The sequence below is a fragment of the Dasypus novemcinctus genome, chromosome 1, assembly GCF_030445035.2.
Source record: "Dasypus novemcinctus isolate mDasNov1 chromosome 1, mDasNov1.1.hap2, whole genome shotgun sequence".
NCBI classification, from domain to species: Eukaryota; Metazoa; Chordata; class Mammalia; order Cingulata; family Dasypodidae; genus Dasypus; species Dasypus novemcinctus.
Window position 1 is genome coordinate 97,979,238 of NC_080673.1, and position 20,385 is coordinate 97,999,622.

Genomic DNA, 20,385 nt, shown 5'->3' on the forward strand with positions numbered 1-20,385 from the left:
CATAAAGAGATGCCTAAAATTGTTTAAGCGTCAGGGTCCCATAAAATCTGGATCATCCAGCTTGATAGTTGTTACAATAATTCATTTTGTTAATGACGTGAAGTCCTTAGAAAAGTGCCTGTCATGTATTAAACACTAAGTAAGTGTTGGCTATTATCCTGCAGAATTTATTGCATTTTCTTTATCCCCCACTACTGTTTTGTAAGTTTTGCATTCTTTTTCTAATTTTCTGTTGGTCTTAAAAACTTAACAAGCATCCTTTACTTAACAATGTCTAAAGTTAAATAGTATTCTTGCCTCCAGAATAATTCAAGAATATTAGTGTATTTGAATTCCAATTACTCCCATTTATCTTACATGTTGTTATTGTCTTAAGTTTTGCCTTATTTTTATATCCTTAAATTACCCATTATTGTTGTTATAGTTATTTTATTTATTCAATGGTTAGATTTCCTTACACTTAACGAGTTTCTTTGCTCATCGTTTATTATATTTACTTGTTCCTTGAGGGTTTTGTTTCTTACTTAAGTTTTCAGGTTATTATAGTTACTTATTCATTATTCACACAGTTCTAAGGAATTTTTGCTGTATTCTTTGCCCCTGCTTTACGAAAATTGCTCTAAGGTCACCAATGACCTCCATGTTATCAAATTCAATAAACGTTTACAAATATTTTATTTTAAAATCTTATTGTGTGTACATGTTTAACTTAATTTTATAATGAAATCATTTCATACATGGAGCTTAGTATTTTCTTTTCCTTTTATTTTCTGTTCACATACACCCTCCCTTCTCTTCTCTCCTTACACCCAAATCCCAAATACTGCTCTACCCTCCCTTTCCAGAAAAACCATGTAAATAATGTAGAATACAACATCCTCATTTTTCCTCATCTCAGAGAATCATATACAAACATATATATGTATACACACACATCCCCCAGCATCTCACATGCACACACACAAATGGGATTTAACATGACATACTGCATCTTGTTTTTTTTCACTACTACTGCATAGAAATACTGAGCCAAGTAGTGCAGCTCTAATTTGTTCTCTTTGGTGGCTGCACAAGTGTTCCATAATGTGTTGACAATTTATTCAAGCATTCCTCTATTAACACACATATATTTTGTTTCCAGATATTTTCCACTAATATAAATATTGGGTCATAAATAACAATATTGCAATAAACATATACATATGATTCATACATACTGGTGCTTTTATTTCTAAGGAATTTCTATGACAAAGGATATAGTAATTGTATGCTTTCAAATGTTACCAAATTGTTTCAAAAACACTGCAACAACTCACGTTTTTACCACTAATGTATGCGTACTTTCTCCCCTCCTCTAAACCTCCCATCAGCAATAGGTATTATAGCTCTTCTTAATATGTGACCATCTGGTAAGGTGTATGGTGCAAACCTCTGATGATTTATTTTCTTTTTCCTGTTTCTGATGACTTTGAGCATGTTGCACATTTTGAACATTTGGATTTCCTCTTCCATGGTTACATTATATATATATATATATATATATTAGTGTGGTACATTTGTTACAATTGATGAACACATATTGAAGCATTGCTACTAACCAATGGTTTACATTATGGTTTACACTTTACACTGTGCAGTGCACATTTGCACCTCACAATTTCATAGGTTTTGACAAAATGTAGTTTTCTTTTTACCCACTTTTTTGTCTTTTTTCTTGTCCATTTATACGTCTATTTTTGTATATTATGTATCTTTGTGTATTATATAATATAGGTTAGTATAGTGTAGATGCTAACCCTTTCTTTGTAACCATATTGCAATTTTCCTTTTTTCACTGATATTTTTACTTTATTTCATCACATAAATTTTATCTTTTGCCACATAGGTTTCTCTGTAGTCTCTATTCTCTCTCCGTATGTGTGCACATATGCACATGTGTGAAAGCCTTTAAGGTAAGTTGGGGATTCAATTCTGTTTTCTGTTTGAATTGAAACACCACATTCATAACATATTCAATTCTCAATTCTTTTCTACCAATCTTGTTTATTCTTAATTTAATTTCCTTATCTTAGTAATACCAATCACTTTATAGTAGGTGCTAATATCTGGTAAGAGTTCTTCTCACTAGTCATTTTTTGGTAGTCTTTCTTGGCTCTTTTCTACATGAACTTTAAGAAAATTTAATCCAATTTTAAAACGTTTGTCTTAGTTTTCCAGGGCTGCTATATCTCTGTAGCTGTCACATGGCCATCTCTCTCTATCTGTCCACATTTGCCTCTCCTTACCAAAACATTAGTCTTACTGGATTACGGTCCACCCAGAACCAGATCGGCTTCATTTTGACTATTAATATCTTCAAAGATGCTATTTACAAATAAGTTCACATTCACTGAACCAAGGATTAGGACTTGATCATGTTGTTTTGGGAAACACAATGCTCTGTTGATTCTAATATGGTGTACCAAATCTATATATTAATTGAGATAGTTTCTATTTTTACAGTAAGTATTTTTTCATTTGTTTAGATCTTGTTCAATGGCTTTGATAACATTTTTGTAGTTTTCCTTCATATGGGGCTTGTACCTTTTTGGCAAATTTACATTTTATGATTTTTATTGTTATTTTCAATAGATTATTTTACCATTAGCATTCCAAGGTGTTTATTTTTGTATGGTCATCTTTCCAAATACTTTACCAAAAAATCTTTGTTTTTCCTAATCACTGTGGTTTCTGAAATATGCAATCATATCAACAGTTTTCTTATTTCTTACGTTTGCACTGAATATTTCATTTTATCTTTTTATATTTACTTGGTCCTCTAAGATATTTAGTATTAAATAATGACAGTCGTCAGTCCTGTTAGTTCGTGATTTTAATTGAAATTCTTATTTAAAATACTGCAGGTGTTTCATAATGTTCATTATGTTATAGTTTTCTTCAATTTCTACTTTATTTAGCAATCTTCATTGGGGAGGAGTGTAGAATCTTACCAATAACCCTTTCAGCATCTATTGATAGGATGCTTTCCATACTGTATTTGTGTAATTGACTGCTAATACACTTGATAACATGGAAACAGCCCTTTTTGCCTGAAATACAATCTTCCTCACCAGTGTAATAACTTTTTTAAGTGCTGAATTTTATTTAGAATTTTCATCCACAAGCCTAAGTTTATCTTGATCCATGGTTCTTTTCTTTTCTCCTCGTTTTCATATTATTGTTAAACTGCCTATATGAAATGAATTGGAAAGTTTTTCATTTTTAAAACATTTGGGATAACTTAAATATATTGGAATTATCTTCCTTGCAATCTCTAGTTCTTTTTAAATAATATATATTTTTAAAAGCACTTTCCTATCCTATTCTTTGATAATTGGTCTGGTTCCAAATTTCTTCTTGGGTCAGTTTTGGTCATCCACGTTTTTCTAGGAAATTATTTTCTCTAGCTTTTCCAATGTTTCTGTACAGTTGCATTCAACATTTAAAAGTGAACGTCTATCTTCATCTTATTTCAACATAGTGGAACACTCTGTTCTTCTAAGTTTTAAGGTTTTTAAAAAATTTTGCTGAATGGATGGGATTGAGTTACATATCTAGTGTGATAGTGCTGAGGAATTTATGATGGATATTAATAGAAAATTACAGGAAATTAAGTTGTTGACATTTTTATTTTCTCAAGAGTACAGAAAGGGTTCATCTCTGTAATTAAGCAATTTACTATCCTTTTCCCATTTTCCACATTATTTTGGAAAATTACAGCTTCATAATAGAGATCTGGAATTTGTTAATATTGTGGTCGACCTATTTAATAATTGTGTTCTAAAAGAATAAAATTATAATCTCCCACCATAATTGTTGAAAATAATTTTTTGTTTTGCAAGCAAAGGAATCAAACATTTAAACCAAAGGAAAGCTAGTGATGTCATCTCTTCTGCTGAAAGGCATAGATATGACTTTCTCAGCAGGTTTTCAATGTCCTTCATGATCATAAGTAACACAAAATTGCATGATATAATTGCTAATAATTACATACTAAAATGTGAACTATTATATTAAAATGATGTTTATTATGACTTTACTAAACCGAATTTTTGCAAAAGGTAAAAGTATTTGACTAGCCCTACATGATAAAGTGAACTTGTAGTAAAAGAAAAACTATTAGGACAAACTGACGCACATCAGATGAGGCAACACAGCTTAAACACACAAACAAACAAAACAAAACAGAAAACAGCTGTGCTGGTATTCTACCATCCAACCTGGGGTAATGCAAAGGGACAATATGGCCAGCAAGACGGCAAAGCAGTCATGGACGTACGGTTCGCATGGCTTTTACATAACGGTTTTCAACCCTCTCTAAGGCAGAGGAGGTCACCTAAAGACTTTATGCGATTTAAATCACTGTTGGTTTGTTTCGTTTTCGTCATGGGTTAATAAATTAATTCTGTAGTGAATTAGTCACTAAATTTGAAAAATGTTACAACTGAATTGAAAAACTTCCTGTGATAAAGACCTTCAAACATCAAGGAACGAGTCCAAGAACTTTCTGCATGAATGTATCACTTCAAACATTAAGCTTTTATTTTAACTGTTTGGAAATTGATATCACTGAATGCAACACATATTCTGCTTTCTTAAATAGCACATACTATTTATCTTGATTCAAATTCATTATTAAACATGACTTGTGTAATCTGATCACAGTGATGCCCTCAGGGACTATTAAGGTACATAGGATCCTGCATGAAATTTTCAGCTGTTAGTCTTTAATGTTCACTTTAAATGTATTTTTCAGTTTCCTCCCCTGCTTTCTGCTGTCATACTGTATGCTACACCTTTCCTGTAGCAGCACCCTTTCAATGCTTCATTTGTACACGAGCAGTTATCAGCTAACCAAACCGAGAACTGGCTGTGAAGAATAAGTAGACTCCAAAGGCGGGAATGTGAAGTATTCACTTCTGAATAAAGAGCATTAGTGAAACATCTCTCCTGGACCTCTCCAGATGGGTGATGCTGCCACAATTGAATTCCAAACGAGTGAAGTGCAGTTAGTTAGGTGTTTCTGATAGGTATCAAATAAAACATCCACTTTAGTTTCTAAAGAATCCTCTTAAACACAAGTTTTAAAACTCTTTACAGAGGAACAGTCTGATAGCAAGTTTCTAAAGGGATCACAGTGAGAAGGTAGAACTATATAAATCAACAGCTGGCTTAATTGGCTTCTCGTAAACTTATTAACAAATTAGGTTACAAAATCCAAAAGCAATTTAATGAATCATCATATTAAACACTGAACTCAAGGCTTAATTACCCATATGAATGAATCATTCATACCTCAAGCCTGCTCAACACTTCTGGATACCTGGTATTTGCTGAGTAAGACAATGAGGAGTTTCCTGGGGAAGCAGGACAAGCAGCCTTCAAAGCAATCTTGTGACAGAGTAACAGCTGAGCTGTTTCTTTTGTTTCCAAATTCAAGATACTGTATTTCAAGAACTAGGTTATTTTCTCTTACATCAATTCAGATGTAGTTGTTTATCAGATGTCAAATTTTTAAGGAGGACATGATAAAATTCTGTGAATTTACAAGAGGAAGTGATGGCAACTGATTATAAAACACTATGCACAGGAGTCATTAAAAAAAAAAAGCTTGTTATTAGCCCCAGGCTTCTGAACAGGGCAAAGAGGTGGGAAAATATTTGGCAACATAGCTCTTTTTGAAAACAGGCACACACAAAAAAACGTTTATTCTGAAAGTGCAGTCTTCTTACTTTTTGAGTGTTAAAATTAATTTTATGAAATAATTAGTCTTCCATTTTTTAAATGTTCTTACTTGACATAATTAAAAGTTGGTTATTTTATTTTAGTCGCCACATTTTTAGGATATTTTGCCTTCTGTGAAATTCAAGTTGCAGAACCACTAGAACATGTATTAAAACAACATGTTGCTGGTGCATTCCAGTGAATAATAGCACATAAATAAGAGCATTTCATAACCAGAGACCATGATAACCAAACTTTTAATAGGATTTTCCCCAAAGCCTTATGATCAACTGTGGAAAAATAATTGGTTAATCTGACAGAGAAGCCTCTTAAGAGCACTAAAGAAAAGGTCTCAGGAAAAACACCCAGAGTCAAAGAAATAAGAGCTATGTTATATTTCTCCCCCACTGGAGGTTGGGAAGTAGAAGGAGCAACAATAACTTTGGACATAAATGCTGTCAAACCTCTCAAAGCCACAAACTACAATTTTAACCCAAACTTATGCTGATGGTCACAATAAAGTGAAGATCATACAACAGAAACTTATTTACATTTCATGTAATAAATGTATCAAAATTACATGTAATAAATTACATAATCCAGGTACCATGCTTAGTGTAGTGTCTGGTACATATAAGTGCTCACAAACTATTAGTTTTGATTATTATTAGAAGAAGGAATAATTATACCTGCCTTCTAAATCTTCAAAGAAAAAGGAGGCTCAGTGAATGGAATGGATTGCATCTTTAATAAGCATACTTAAGGACAGCTATTAATTTGAGATTTGTAATATAAGTCAATAAACTCTTAATAGTTAAAAAACTACAAAAGTTTTAAAGATTCTCTAGTAGTTTATTTTGTACTTGTTTTTTTAAATATATTTTTTGGTTTACACTTTAACAAACAAAAACATGGTCATAATACAATTGTGAATACTGAACTATTTATCATTTTAATATGAATTCAGATGTATGTATATTAGTTTTAATGACTGTCAAATTGCAGCTGCCCATGAGTTTAGCATACGTGCTCTTGTCATGCTACCCTGTCACTGAGTCAAACAGCTCGAGATACACACACATGTACACAAAGAGACACAAACAAGCCTTTTATAAAGTAAATAAATCTTTTACAATGTAAATAGCTGTTCCTTGTTGGAACTTTTTACTTGTTTTCTAAATTGGGATAGTCATATAAATTAGACAATACTCTTTATAAAGCAAAGAGTTTATTTATCTTTGTGAAAACTCAAGTAATTCTAGATGGCAATATTTTCCTTACTCATCTAAAAAGAACGGTGTGTGGAAAATCATTTCAAATGATCAAAACAAAAGAGATATGAAAAATAATATATTTAACAGTGTGAGGATAAAAATTTAAAATAAATTCTGTGAAACAGCTTTGGAGCCATTGCCAATATTTAGATTTTTCTCCATTAATCAAAATCAGAGATGTTGCTATTATTATTGGAGGACACATTAATTCTTGGAAGTTATAATGAGAGATCTGCACAATTTTTATGTAAATGACTTTGAATATGCAAAGTATCAAATATAAACAGTAGTGTAGCAAGAAAATAAATTGGCAGAAATAATTATTCAATCAATAGCAATAATTAAGACCACCATTTCAAATACTTTCTATATACAAAGGATGAAAAACTATTGTTACAAGATTTTACAGCACACAATTAAATTCAATTCTAATTTATTACTATTATACTTCTTTCTTCTTCAGTATTAGTGGACCCACATTATCTCCAGTCAATTCATTGTGTTTATTATGCGAACCATCACAGGCAGGAAACTAAAAAGGGTAAAAGAATTACAAGTATTATTTTTTAAGTATGAGTTAATAAATGGAAATATTTGTAATATGCTTTCATAAAAAAAAAATTGTTTACTGAAAACCATAAGACAGCTTTCCTTAATAACAGATATATTGTACATCTAACCTACCCACATTCTGTTAACATCGAATCTAACAATTTAAATAGTTAATTCATTATTTGATATTGATTCTAAATGAAAGCTTTAAGATGATTCCATGAGTGATGCAAAAGAATCAACAGAAGCTCTCATTCTCTATAGAGCTATAAATTTGGCTCACCCTTCATATACTTAAGTTTAAAAACAGAACTTAAATTTGAAGCAAATCATTTCACATTTTACTATAAAACTCATGCATACTATAAAGTTTTTGAAAAAAAATAAAAAAAAAATCACTTATAACCCATCCAGACATAGGTTACATTATTTAGCATTTTGGTATATTTTTTCCTATCCATTTACAGTGTGTATACATTTTTCTAAATAAAATTGGGATCATGGTGTAATACGTTTGTCTTACTTATATTACATCATTACTTAATGCCATTTTATATCCATATATATATTTTTTTAAGTAAAAGATTTATTTATTTATCCCCCCCCCACCGTTGTCTGTTCTCTGTGTTTGCTGCATTCTTTTTTCTTTGTCCACTTCTGTTGTTGTCAGCGGCACAGGAACCTGTGTTTCTTTTTTGTTCCGTCATCTTGTGTGCCAACTCTCCGTGTATGCGGTGCCATTCTTGGGCAGGATGCACTTTCTTTAGCGCTGGGCCGCTTTCCTTATGGGGGGGCACTCCTTGCCCGTGGGGATCCCCTATGCGGGGGACACCCCTGCGTGGCAGGGCACTCCTTGCGCGCATCAGCACTGCGCATGGGCCAGCTCCACACAGGTCAAGGAGCCCCGGGTTTGAACCGCGGACCTCCCATGGGGTAGACGACGACCTAACCACTGGGCCAAGTCCACTTCCCTACATATATTCTTTAAAAACATGATTTTAATGGCTTCCTAATAGTCCATCATTTGTATACCATACTTTAATCACTCCACTATATTTAGATTGTTTCTAAAATGTTGCTGTTATGTTATGATGAACACTATTGTACTTAAAATCCCAAATATTCTATGATCAAGTAGAAAACACATTTCATCAGCTACTTAAAGTACTCATCACTCCAAATTCCTTTTCATTTTCCCTATTAAATACTACTCATAATTAGAGTAATCATTTACTAACTCATACTATGTAAGGCATTTTACATATATCATCTCACTGAATCCTCAAAAAAGTCTGTGATGGTGATATATTATCAAATTTAAAAAACACTGAAGATCAAAGACATTAGATTAAGTAACTTGCCCACCCAAAGGTAACATTGTAGGTAATTGGCAGACACCAGATTTGAACACAAATTATTTTGACTCCAAATTTTAACTTATTTTCCACTATATCTTACATCCTCTCTCAATGAACAAATTTATTTTAAAAGTGTTACTCGAGGTAAATGCTGAGGCTTTTGAAAACCTCCAATTTCTATCCATTTGAAAAGCTTGCTGTTCTAGTTTTTCAAATGTAGCTATTGATTATAAAATACAATCCCTAATTTTGGAATATGGATCTTCAATACTGAACACTACTGACAAATCTCTCATCTCAGAGAATCCCAGAACTTCGGCTTTAAAGAACAATTCTAACTCCACAAAATTTTAATGTACGTGTAAGCAGACATCTTACCGTCTTAGAACGCCAACACCTACAATAAGCTGCTTTAGTAAGACACAAGTCTTCAATGTTTATTTCATTCACCACTTTGGGATTTTCCTTTTGTATTTTAAGATTAATCAAGCTATCCTTCTGTTGTTTTTTCTTCAGAAGGAATGGACGTACAGCAAGGTAGCCAAGCAATGCAAGCACACCAAGGAAAGGCAATAACCGAAGCCATTCTGAAACTAAACACATACAAATTTGTTAGAATCTTCAGTGTCCTGTTGAAATATAAACTCAAAATAGCATGCTGCTTTCACATGTGAGCTTATTCTTTAACTATTAATTCTCATATTAATTTCTTAACTATTTAATTGATAGTTAAGAAATTAACTGAATAAATAACACAATCATGTCTTCACAAAATTTACTATATGCTTATTGTTTACGTATGTTCATGTATGAATGACATACTTCAATAAAAATTCTTTAAAAATGAAAAATAGAAACAAAAACAAAAATACAATCACTATACACTTTAGATAGATCGTATAGTATGTGAATATATCTCAATAAAACTGCTTCATAAATAAACAATTGTGCAAGAATAGCCAGAAATAGCAGGTATGTACAGCAGAGGAAACATAGAAAGATTGAGAGGTGAGTAATTTTCTTGTTTGTCTGTTTTATTATAATTATTGAAATAATTAATATGCTCTAATAATGATTGAAGTGATGTACACACAACTATGTGATTATACCAAATACCACTGATTGTACACTTTTGATGAATTGTAAGCTTTATTAATATATATCAGTAAAATTGATTTTTTTTAAAAAAAAGCACTTATATATAAATTATTACTTCTAAATCCCCAGAAATTAAGGAAACCAAACTTAAAAATATTTCCAATGGGGGAAAAAAAGTACTTGTAGAACTAAAACCAAATAGCTGAGAAAAAATTCCAGTTCACATTATTTAGACAAACCTCTGATAATAAGGCCTAGTTTAATATTGTTAAATAAAAATAGCTGTGTCTTCTGACTCACCAATGTTAAGTACAATAAAAGCATAATTTTATTCTATTTATAGGTTCTTCCTAAATTTATACAGGTTTACTGATAAATGAGCATTGTACCAGATTTTTAAGATGATGGAAATGTAAATTTGTTTCTAACCAAACTGAGTAACCATTTGTACAAACTTATTTAATAATTGTGTTTTTGCAGGATGCTGGCTTGAAGACATTTTCCAAGATCTTTTTGGTAAGTATGTAAATGTGCAGGATGTGCTTTTGTTAAGGAGAGTAGTTACTCCTAAAGTAAAATGACTTGTTTTTGCACAATGAGAAAAAAGAATGTGTGGGGCAAAACAAAAATAGAAACCTGTAGAAAGTTTGTAGGAAAGAAAAATTATTTGTTATGGTCAAGGTTGACTAAGTTTAATAGGACTATAAGACTTTCAAGAGTTTTCTTATCAGTATCTTCATGCTAGATTACAATTTGGTTTTCTCTCTTAAACTGACAAAGTTTTCTTGGATTATTGGTCTACTCTCTTTTTTTTAGTCAGGCATAAGCTTTATTGGGACTTACAGACAGATGAGAATCTCTGAAGGTGGTGGTTATGAGAATGAAGAGAGTGCTCCACAAAGAGATGAGAAAGTGATGGGTGATATAAGGGGTTTCAGAACAAAGACATTCCACAGGGTATGAGAACAGAGTCCCTGGTAAGGTCATGTGAAGCGCACACAAGGGGTGTGGTGAAATTTTCACTTCACTTGTAGGAAGGACATTTACTGCTTTGGGAAGATTATAGTCTACAATACCAATTACGCATGTTCTCCCCTTTGGAGGGTTATTAACCTTTAGCTTATGTCTACGTTGTGCAGGCAGCTACATGCTAAGGACTTAGGTACTGGTCTAGCTACTCTTAGTGAGAGGCTATAAAAGGTGTTTTTTTAAACAAAAAAAAAACAAAAAAAAAAACACACCCCACAATCAAGCCAGTTATACCCAGGACCACCTGGTTTTATTTAAGGGCTAATTTGAGATTAGGGAAAGTGGAAACCTAAAACAGGTTCTAATGTAGATATCTCACTGTCCTCCTTACAAATACTTGTATTGTCTTTATTTTATTTTAGGAATTACAATCACCATAATCATAAATAAAATTCATTGAGCCACATATTTTATATGTTAGAAAATATGTTCACACTTTTCTCAGTATCTGCAAAATATTTTATCATTGATTTATAATTTCAGACAGAACATGTCTTTGGTGCTTTTTTTTTTGGTAAGACACATTTATTCCTAAATGTTGTATTAACAGCTACTATTTTAAAGAACTGAAACTTTCATATACTGAATTTTCTCCTTGTACGCTGTATCTCATTCTATATACCTTCTGGTTTACCCAGCCCTGTCCTACGGTGATAGGGAATGTAAGTGATACAGAAGAAATGGTTCCTATCCTGTGGATATAAACACATCAAGAAACCAATATAAACATTTCAGCATGCATTTATCAAATGTCTGCTAATGCCCTGCCTCTGCTGGAAATCCTTTCTGTTTCTTTAAGAGTTATTTTAACTTCCTTCACTGAGTGCCCACCTGATACCTTGGTAGGCACTATGTATGCTGAGAAAAGAAAAGACTAGAAATTATGTGCCAAGGCATGCTAGGAAAAATTAATGACTAATGAATACAGTACGCTAACAGTACAAATGTATTATCTAATTTAACAGTATTAGCTTAAACAATTGTATATGGTAGATATTATTATTTTTTTTAATTCCCCCTCCCCTCCAGCTGTCTGCTTTCTATGTCCATTTGCTGTGTGTTCTTCTGTGACGCTTCTATCCTTATGAGCAGCACCGGGAATCTGTGTTTCTTTTCCTTGTGTCATCTTGTTGTGTCAGCATTCCGTGTGTGCGGCGCCATTCTTGGGCAAGCCGCACTTTCTTTCACGCGGGGCGGCTCTCCTTATGGGGCACACTCCTTGCGCGTGGGGCTCCCCTACGTGGGGGACACCCCTGCGTGGCACGGCACTCCTTGTGCGCATCAGCACTGCGCATGGGCCAGCTCCACACGGGTCAAGGAGGCCCGGGGTTTGAACTGCAGACCTCCCATGTGGTAGACGGACGCCCTATCCATTGGGCCAAGTCCGCTTCCCAGGTATTATTATTATTATCCCAATTTTACAGAACGGTAGACTGCAGCTTAAGGAGATTTAGGCCAGGATACAAATTCAAAGCCTGTTCTTTACCACGATGACATCCAATCCAACATAGTTAATATCCTTTCTTGCCAAAACTACTCTCAAGAGATAATTTTCCTTACTATTTAACTGTTGTTAAGATTGACAATACCAACTCTTCCAAATGAAATTATTTTTGATAAAATACCAAAGGGATAATGCCAAAGGTCTATTATGAGATCTAAATAAAATAACTTATTTATGTATGATGTATATAGCTCCTATAAGATTGCTTGGCAAAGAAGATGCACAGTAAATGCTAACATTTTTAAGAGATCTTATGGAGCTTGATGGGGAAGTGGTAGCAATACCACCTCTGAAACCAAATTTTGTCAAATCAACTTGAATATACTATATGGTAGAAATCTTTGGGGCTATAACATCTCTTCATTATCAGAATGAAGCTCTGTCAGGGCAATTGCCTTGTCGTGACAGTCATTATGTCCTTTATAAGAAGAGGACATAATGGCAAAGTATATAAATACTTTGAATTTAATTTCTAGAGATGACAGAGAACTCCTTCTTGGGGACGGGGGGAAGTACAAGGTCTACTCTTCATGGGAACAGACTTGGCCCAAAGGATACGACGTCTGCCTACCACATGGGAGGTCCACGTTCAAACCTTGGGCCTCCTTGACCCGTGTGGAGCTGGCCCATGTGCAGTGCTGATGCGTGCAAGGAGTGCCCTGCCACGCAGGGGTATCCCCTGTGCAGGGAAGCCCCACAGGCAAGGAGTGTGCCCTGTAAGGAGAGCTGCCCAGTGCGAAAGAAAGTGCAGCCTGCCCAGGAATGGCACCACACACACGGAGAGCTGACACAACAAGATGATACAGCGAGAAGAAACACAGATTCCTGGTGCCACTGATAAGGATAGAAGCAGTCACAGAAGAACACTCAGAGAATGGACACAGAGAGCAAGACAACTGGGGGTGGGGGGAAAGGGGAGAGAAATAAATAAATAAATAAAACAACGTCTACTTTTCATATTTGTGCTATACAATATGGTAGCCACATGTGGCTATTTCAACTTAAATAAAATTTCTATTTCTAAGACACATGTCACAGTTAAGAGGCTCAACTGCCACAAGTGGTTAGTGGTCACAGCATGTGACAGCACAAAGAACATTTTCATCACCACAGAAGGTTTTTTATAGAGCTGCTACAGCCATTGGTTCTATAAAGTACATGACAAGACTACTTTTCCAGCTTTAACTCCCAGAAACAGCCCATCTCACATGCATTCAAAAGCAAGTAAAACTGTTAGACCTAAGTAGCCTTTCTGTGTTTTCATACATGGAGTTCTGTTTGTCATGCCTCTCTACTCCTGGTTTATCTAACTTGTATGGACCACTCAAGTCTAAGGTCAAATATTACCTCCTCTCCAGAAGTCTTCCCTGATTTCACAAAGTAAAATTAATCACTTTTCTCCTGTGCTTCTAAGGCCCCTTTTACTTATGCTTCCATTATCACACTACTGTTATTACTTGTTTTGTAAAGTTATCTCTTCCATAAGCCTGTGAAGAAAGGAGCTGTGTTCTACACTTGCTGGCACAAAGGAGATGACTCACAAATGTTTAATGAGTGACTTACAGAATGAATGAATGTTGACTACAGGGTGAATGTCAGTCCCTTTCTCACTCACCACATTTTACTGCAAATTATTTACTTACACAGGTTTTTTTCTAGATTAGGCAATGAAATTCCTAGGTTACTACTGCTCCCAGCATCTAGTATAGTAGTGATTCAATAAATGTTTGTTGAATGTTGAATAATATTAAGTAAATCATCCTGTGTATTACAAAATAAAACGGTTACAAGAGGTTAAATGACTCAAAGTCAAAAAAACAAGTGGAAATTAAAAACAAATGGTTTTGAAAATCTAAATTTTAGGCTCTAAAATTTAGTATTTCCTACCTTAACCCTTAACTCTCAGGGGACAAATGATGTTAATATTGTTTTAAAACCTTCTTTAGAAAATATTGTTCTTTAATTAGCTTGTAAAACACTAATCTAAATATAACAGTGAGAGCTATCATCTCCTAAAACAAGTAACTTATAAAACAGTCTTAGCACAATCTCTTTTTCAAAAGTAACAGTCAACTTCAATATAACTAAAGCTCAATAATTTAAAATTTATTTATTAAGGCTGATTCGTTGTGAAAAAATATAAAATACAGAAAAATCAAACAAGAAATTTTAAAAAATACTTTTAGGATAGTATATTTTCTGTAAACCTATTTGATGTATTATGAGCTATAAGAGATATTTTAGATACTCTAGAGGGAAAAATAATACCTTAATTGTTAGGTAATATATATATTTTGTACAGCATATTTTTTCATTTTTTTAGGTTTATAAAAAATAAAATTTGTTATGAAAAATTTGGAAAATTTAGAAAAGTATGAAGAACAAGATAAAATTTCTGAAAATTTTACCAGTCAAGAGTTAGTATTTTCTTGTATTTCTATCTAGTCTTTTCTTCCATGTGTAAATACATATGCCGCAAACACCCTTTTAAAAAATGGAGATCATATTGCATATAAAGTCTATATCCTATTTTTTCATTTATCATATAACAAAACATTTTCGCAGTTCCTTAACTTTGGAGACGTGAGTTTTAATGACTATATCCACCCATTGTGTCCCCCAATCACAATAAGGATCTACAAGAGCAAGGATCTTCTTTGTCTGGGCCACCACTGTATTTCCAGTGCCTAAATGATGCCTGGCTCAATATATTTATTTTTTATTGAGGCATAATTTACAGTTCAGTTTATTGAGTTCTGTATTAAGTGTTTAGTTTGATGAGTACTGAACTATATGGACCCTATAACAGCCTCCCTTCCCCCCCAAAAAAGACTATTTCCTTCATCCCAGAAAGCTTGTTCTTGCAACTCTCCAGTCAATTCCCTCTTTCTGACTTTTATCAATTTAACTATTTAATAAATATTTTCTATATAAAGAAATCAGATCAATTTCCTATTGTTAAGCACTTGGTTTCCAATTTTTTACTATACAATATTAAATACCTACTATGTGTAATTACTATGTAAACATAAATGCAGCAGCTGGCTTATTTGTCTCTATATACCCAGTGCTTGACACAGAGCAGGCTTTCAATACATAACCAATCTCACTGTTTATCTGCTGTGTAAGTCCAGTTTTCTACTTTCTTAAAGGGTCAGGTTTATTTTGTCTGTAAAAGCACACACCACATTCCAGACATTGTACTAAACTCTACCTTCCTAGGGTGTACATTCTATAAAAGACGACATGCAATAAACAAACAAACAACTAAACAAGATAAATTACAGACTTTGGTAAGAGCTATGAAGGAAATGAACAGGATGACAGAGAATTACCTGGGACAAAGTGGGAGGTCTGCTGCAACTTTAGGTAAGGTGGTCAGGGAAGTTTTCTGAAAAATGCAGTTTTAAGCCAAAAGCTAAAGAATGAAAACCTAGAACCTCAAAGACTTGAAAGAAGAGTATGTGCAAAGAACCTACGTACTTCACAGGACTGTTGGGAGGAACATTTTAAATGAATGAAATAGGAAACCACTCTATAAATTATAAAGCTCTATTCAAAAGGAAACTATTAATGCACCCTGCCTTGATGTCACAGTTATGCATGAACAGTTGATTCTCTTTATTTGTGGTAGTTACGTTCTAAAAGTTGCCATGAACAATGGACACTGAACATTGGTCCTAGGGGAAATACAGGGTCACTTTCCTGCAAGCCTCTACTCATACTTTCATTAACCAATCAATAACCTGGTTTTATGTGTGTTTCTGCTTAAAGACACCTTATTTTAAATATTTTTGATTTATTAACAGTGAACTCATGGCCAACAGAACTAAAACTCATGCCTGAGCAAAGTTCATCAAATACAGGTATGAGCTCCGTAAGGCACATCACAGCCTTTCAAACTTAGGAACACTAGACAGTACTTGAACACCACACCACACTTGGGGGACATTTTAAACAGCAAAATCACCAACAAAAAGAAAAATGCAAAAAGCGTGGCACTACATGTAGTGCAAAAAGGATCACCAAATACTGTTTTTGGAATTACCCATAAATTTTAGCAAATAGGTTAATCCACAAATACAGAATCTGGAATAATGACAATTGACTGTACCTGTCTCTTCCCCCAGTGAATAAAAAGATCCCTAACTTCCTGTCCCTTACTGGAGATTTACGCAAGTCAAGACCTTAATAAATTTCAGCAGAACTGAATTTCTACTCTATTAAATCAGCATCTGAGGTAACTTCTATAAAGTCTGAACTTGCCTGCCTTTGCCTGTGGCTTATGCAAAAGTGTAAATTAATACATAGAAAGGTTTATGTTTAAAATAAGAAAGAACATTTACACACCCTCAAGAACTACAAAACTTTACTGACACATATCATATGATGTGCCCGGTATTGAAGACACAAAAATTATGGAACAGTCCACACTCCAAAGGAGCTTTCCATATAGTATGGAATACAGACCTACAAAAAAAGGATCACAGGGAAGCGGATTTGGCTCAACGGATAGAACATCCACCTACCACATGGGAGGTCCAGGGTTCAAACCCAGAGCCTCCTGACCTGTATGGTGAGCTGGCCCACGCACAGTGCTGATGAGTGCAAGGAGTGCCGTGCCATGTGGGGGTGTCCCCCACGTAGGGGAGCCCCACGAGCAATGAGCGCGCCCTGTAAGGAGAGCTGCCCAGCATGAAAGTGGTGCCGCACACATGGACAGCTGATGCAGCAAGATGATGCAACAAAGAGACACAGATTCCCAGTGCCACTGACAGAATGTAAGCAGACACAGAGGAACACACAGCAAATGGACACAGAGAGCAGACAACTGGGGGTGGAGCAGGGAAGGGGAAAGAAATAAAATAAAAAATTAAAAAAAAATCTTTAAAAAAAACAAAAACTAAACAAAAAAGGATCACAGAACTACATAGTATGTGCAGTCACATATAAGCAATACAGAAGTGGTTAACTTGTTACCCCAGTTACCCTCTGAGCAAAGCCTTCAGAGGTTTGACACCTAAACATATTTCTAAAAGATAAGCAAACATATAGAAATTCATCATGCAGATGGGAGAGGAGACAGCATAGGCAAAGGCACAGGGACATGACATACACGAAAGGAACTATAAGCACCACGGTATTGCTGGAATATGAAGAAAGAAGAGAGGGGACTGTAGAACTGAGCAGGTGCCAGTGAGCAGGTGCCAGACCATGAAAGGCTCTGATGTGCAACAAGAACGTAGGAATTTACCCTGTACATGATAGGCAACCACTGAAATATTTGAATAGTAATGTAACTGGAAAATTCCTCATTTGTGAAATCACACTGGTGGCAAATGGAAGGTGGATTAGAGGAGGGACATAAGGAAGAGAGAACTGGTGGGAGAGAACAAGAGTCAATACAAACTGTTGGAACGCCACTGAAAAAGTCCAGAAGAAAAAATGAGCTGGAACTAAGGCAGTGCCTGTTAAAACAGAGAAGACAGGATAAGTGTGAGAAATAACTTGCATCTCCTAAAACTGTCTACAACAATGCATGTGTTGTGTGCATTTTTTGAGGAGATAGTCCATAGCTTTCATCAGGATCTCAGAGGATGTCTATAATGAACATCCAACTCCCTCAAAAAGTAAGAATCACTACTCAGGGAGTAAAAGCAATAGGATTTGATGAATGATTAGGCCTGGAGCATAAGGTAAACAGAGGAAGTGAAGGTCACTCACGACTCCCACATTTCTGATTTCATTATGTGGATAGACAGAGGTATTGGTCTCTAATATTTAATTTTTTAAAAATCACAATGATTTTATAATAGGAAGAGCAGGTTTGATCAGGAAGGGACAGTGCAATGTTGTAAGGGAAAGGGAAGAATAAGAGGTATCAACATCCTTAAAGTACGCAGAAGAGGGCCTGAAGGTCAAGAGATGACAGCAAAAAGTAAAAGGGGTGGTATTTATGGATAGGAGGAGCTTCAAAGGAAGACACAGCCTTGAAAGAAGGTGAAAGAGTTCTAGTGTGGAGCCTGTGCAGAGCCTGAAAGATGCCAACTCTCTCAGAGACAAGGAGGACACAGAAAGAAACGATACAACTCAGAGGGTCATAAAGAAAGTGGTTTCCTCAGGGAGAGCTTTGCTTCATTTGGAGCAAGGAGGTGCCTTTATGAGAAGTTGAGTGCATACAAGGGTTTCAGGAGATAAGCTAGTTTTGGAAGATGAAAGTCTGAGAGAATATCAGGGGTTACAGAGGTATGTATTTTAGATTGCAACTGAGATCTGTGTGGTTAAGTAACATACATGAAACTGGCTGACCTCAGGGTCCAATCCATTAAAAAGGTACCCAATTGGCAACAGTTTTTACTTGCTTGAATGTAAAAGGGTGGAGTACCCTTAATTTTTTTTTTTTAATTCAAAAACTCCATGGTCAACAGAGCTTTTCTCTATCAGTGAAGTCCTCCTGTTCCTTTCTTTTTTTAAATCCCATGTTGTTTTTTTTAAATCAGACCACACACTTTTAATTCTAATACTCATTTTGACAGCTATTTCTCACTATCTTAAGAGAACAAGAATAAGACTAAGAAGGTAGAGTGAAAGAACTAACACAATTACAGAAATAAAATCTATATTGCAAAGAACATTCAAAAGCAAACTGAGCTGAAAGTAATTTTAACACAGACTTTCTGAAGTTTAGACAGCAGGAAACCAGAATAAAGCTTAAGAGGGGGCAGAGATTCAACTCTTTACATAGTGATATGGGCTAGCTATTAGACCCTATTCCTAATAAAGATATTTAATTGTTGTTTATTATTATTATTGAAATAATGAAAATGCTCTAATGATGACTGAGGTGATGAATGCACAACTATGTGACTGGGCCAAATACCACTAATTGTGCACTTTGGATGACTTGTATGCTTTGTTGATATGTATAAAGAAAATTTGTTTAAATAAAAAGATACATAAACATTCTTTTTATAAAAACATTTTAAAGTAGACATATACTCACATGAATCTCAATGAGAAATTTTATTCTAAGAAACTGTAAACCTACAACTTCTCAAATTAAAAAGTATTAGAATTCATTGGCTTGTCTTTATGCATAAAACCTTTACGTTTCAAAGAAGCAAACTAGTTCAAGTGAGCAAGAATAATATTCAAAGTTTCAGTCAGTTTTAAAATCTGGAAGTAAACTGTTTACTGACTTAAATGGAAGAATTTATTGTTCAATTTAAAGGTTTATATGCTGATAGGGAAAGTTTTTGAAAAGGACAAGTTTTAAAATACCAAAGGGCAGAACCGCACTTGAAAGTATGACCTAAACAAATTAAGATAAATTGTTTCTGACTGCTAAGGATTGTCTGTTTTCAAATATTGCATGGTAATCAAGGATGTCCATGTGTTTACTAAGAATGCAGAGTCATCATGAGAGTCAACTGCGTAAAAAAAAAGCTACATCATATAAGGAAGGAAAAATAGGCAACAATAATATGACTATAATTTTTTTTTACTGTAATTTTCATAGATAGAAAAGGAAAATATTTTCGTTTCCTAGATATTTTAAACAATTCATTACTAAAAAGTTGTCTGTTGGTTTTGGGGTTCAACAAGACTCTTATGGATTCCAACCATACCTCATTCAGGGGAGCTAAATGTTAATCTATTCTGAATGGGAGATGCAGAGTGGAAAACAGTCATTGAAGTTTTTCTTTCACAGTGCTCCAAAATAGATCCTTCAACTATCACTGTCTTTGTTGTGTGAAACAGACTACCTCACTTTTTCCAGCAATGCAATTATAAGTAGAATGTTTCC

General features: G+C 34.3%; 1 protein-coding gene across 3 annotated transcripts in view; it reads right to left on the reverse strand.

The window, feature by feature from the left end:
• Window positions 1–3,649: 3,649 nt before the first annotated feature.
• The window catches only part of CISD2 (CDGSH iron sulfur domain 2), an 86,169-nt gene continuing 69,433 nt past the window's right edge, over window positions 3,650–20,385 (reverse strand). For all 3 annotated transcript variants that reach the window (XM_058294833.2, XM_071215329.1, XM_004459863.5), the window contains exons 2-3: window positions 9,326–9,540; window positions 3,650–7,569 (exon numbers count right to left, since the gene is read on the reverse strand). In XM_058294833.2, coding sequence (XP_058150816.1) covers window positions 7,480–7,569; window positions 9,326–9,540 — 305 coding nt within the window. In that variant the 3' untranslated portion in view covers window positions 3,650–7,479. The remainder of the gene's footprint in view (window positions 7,570–9,325; window positions 9,541–20,385) is intronic.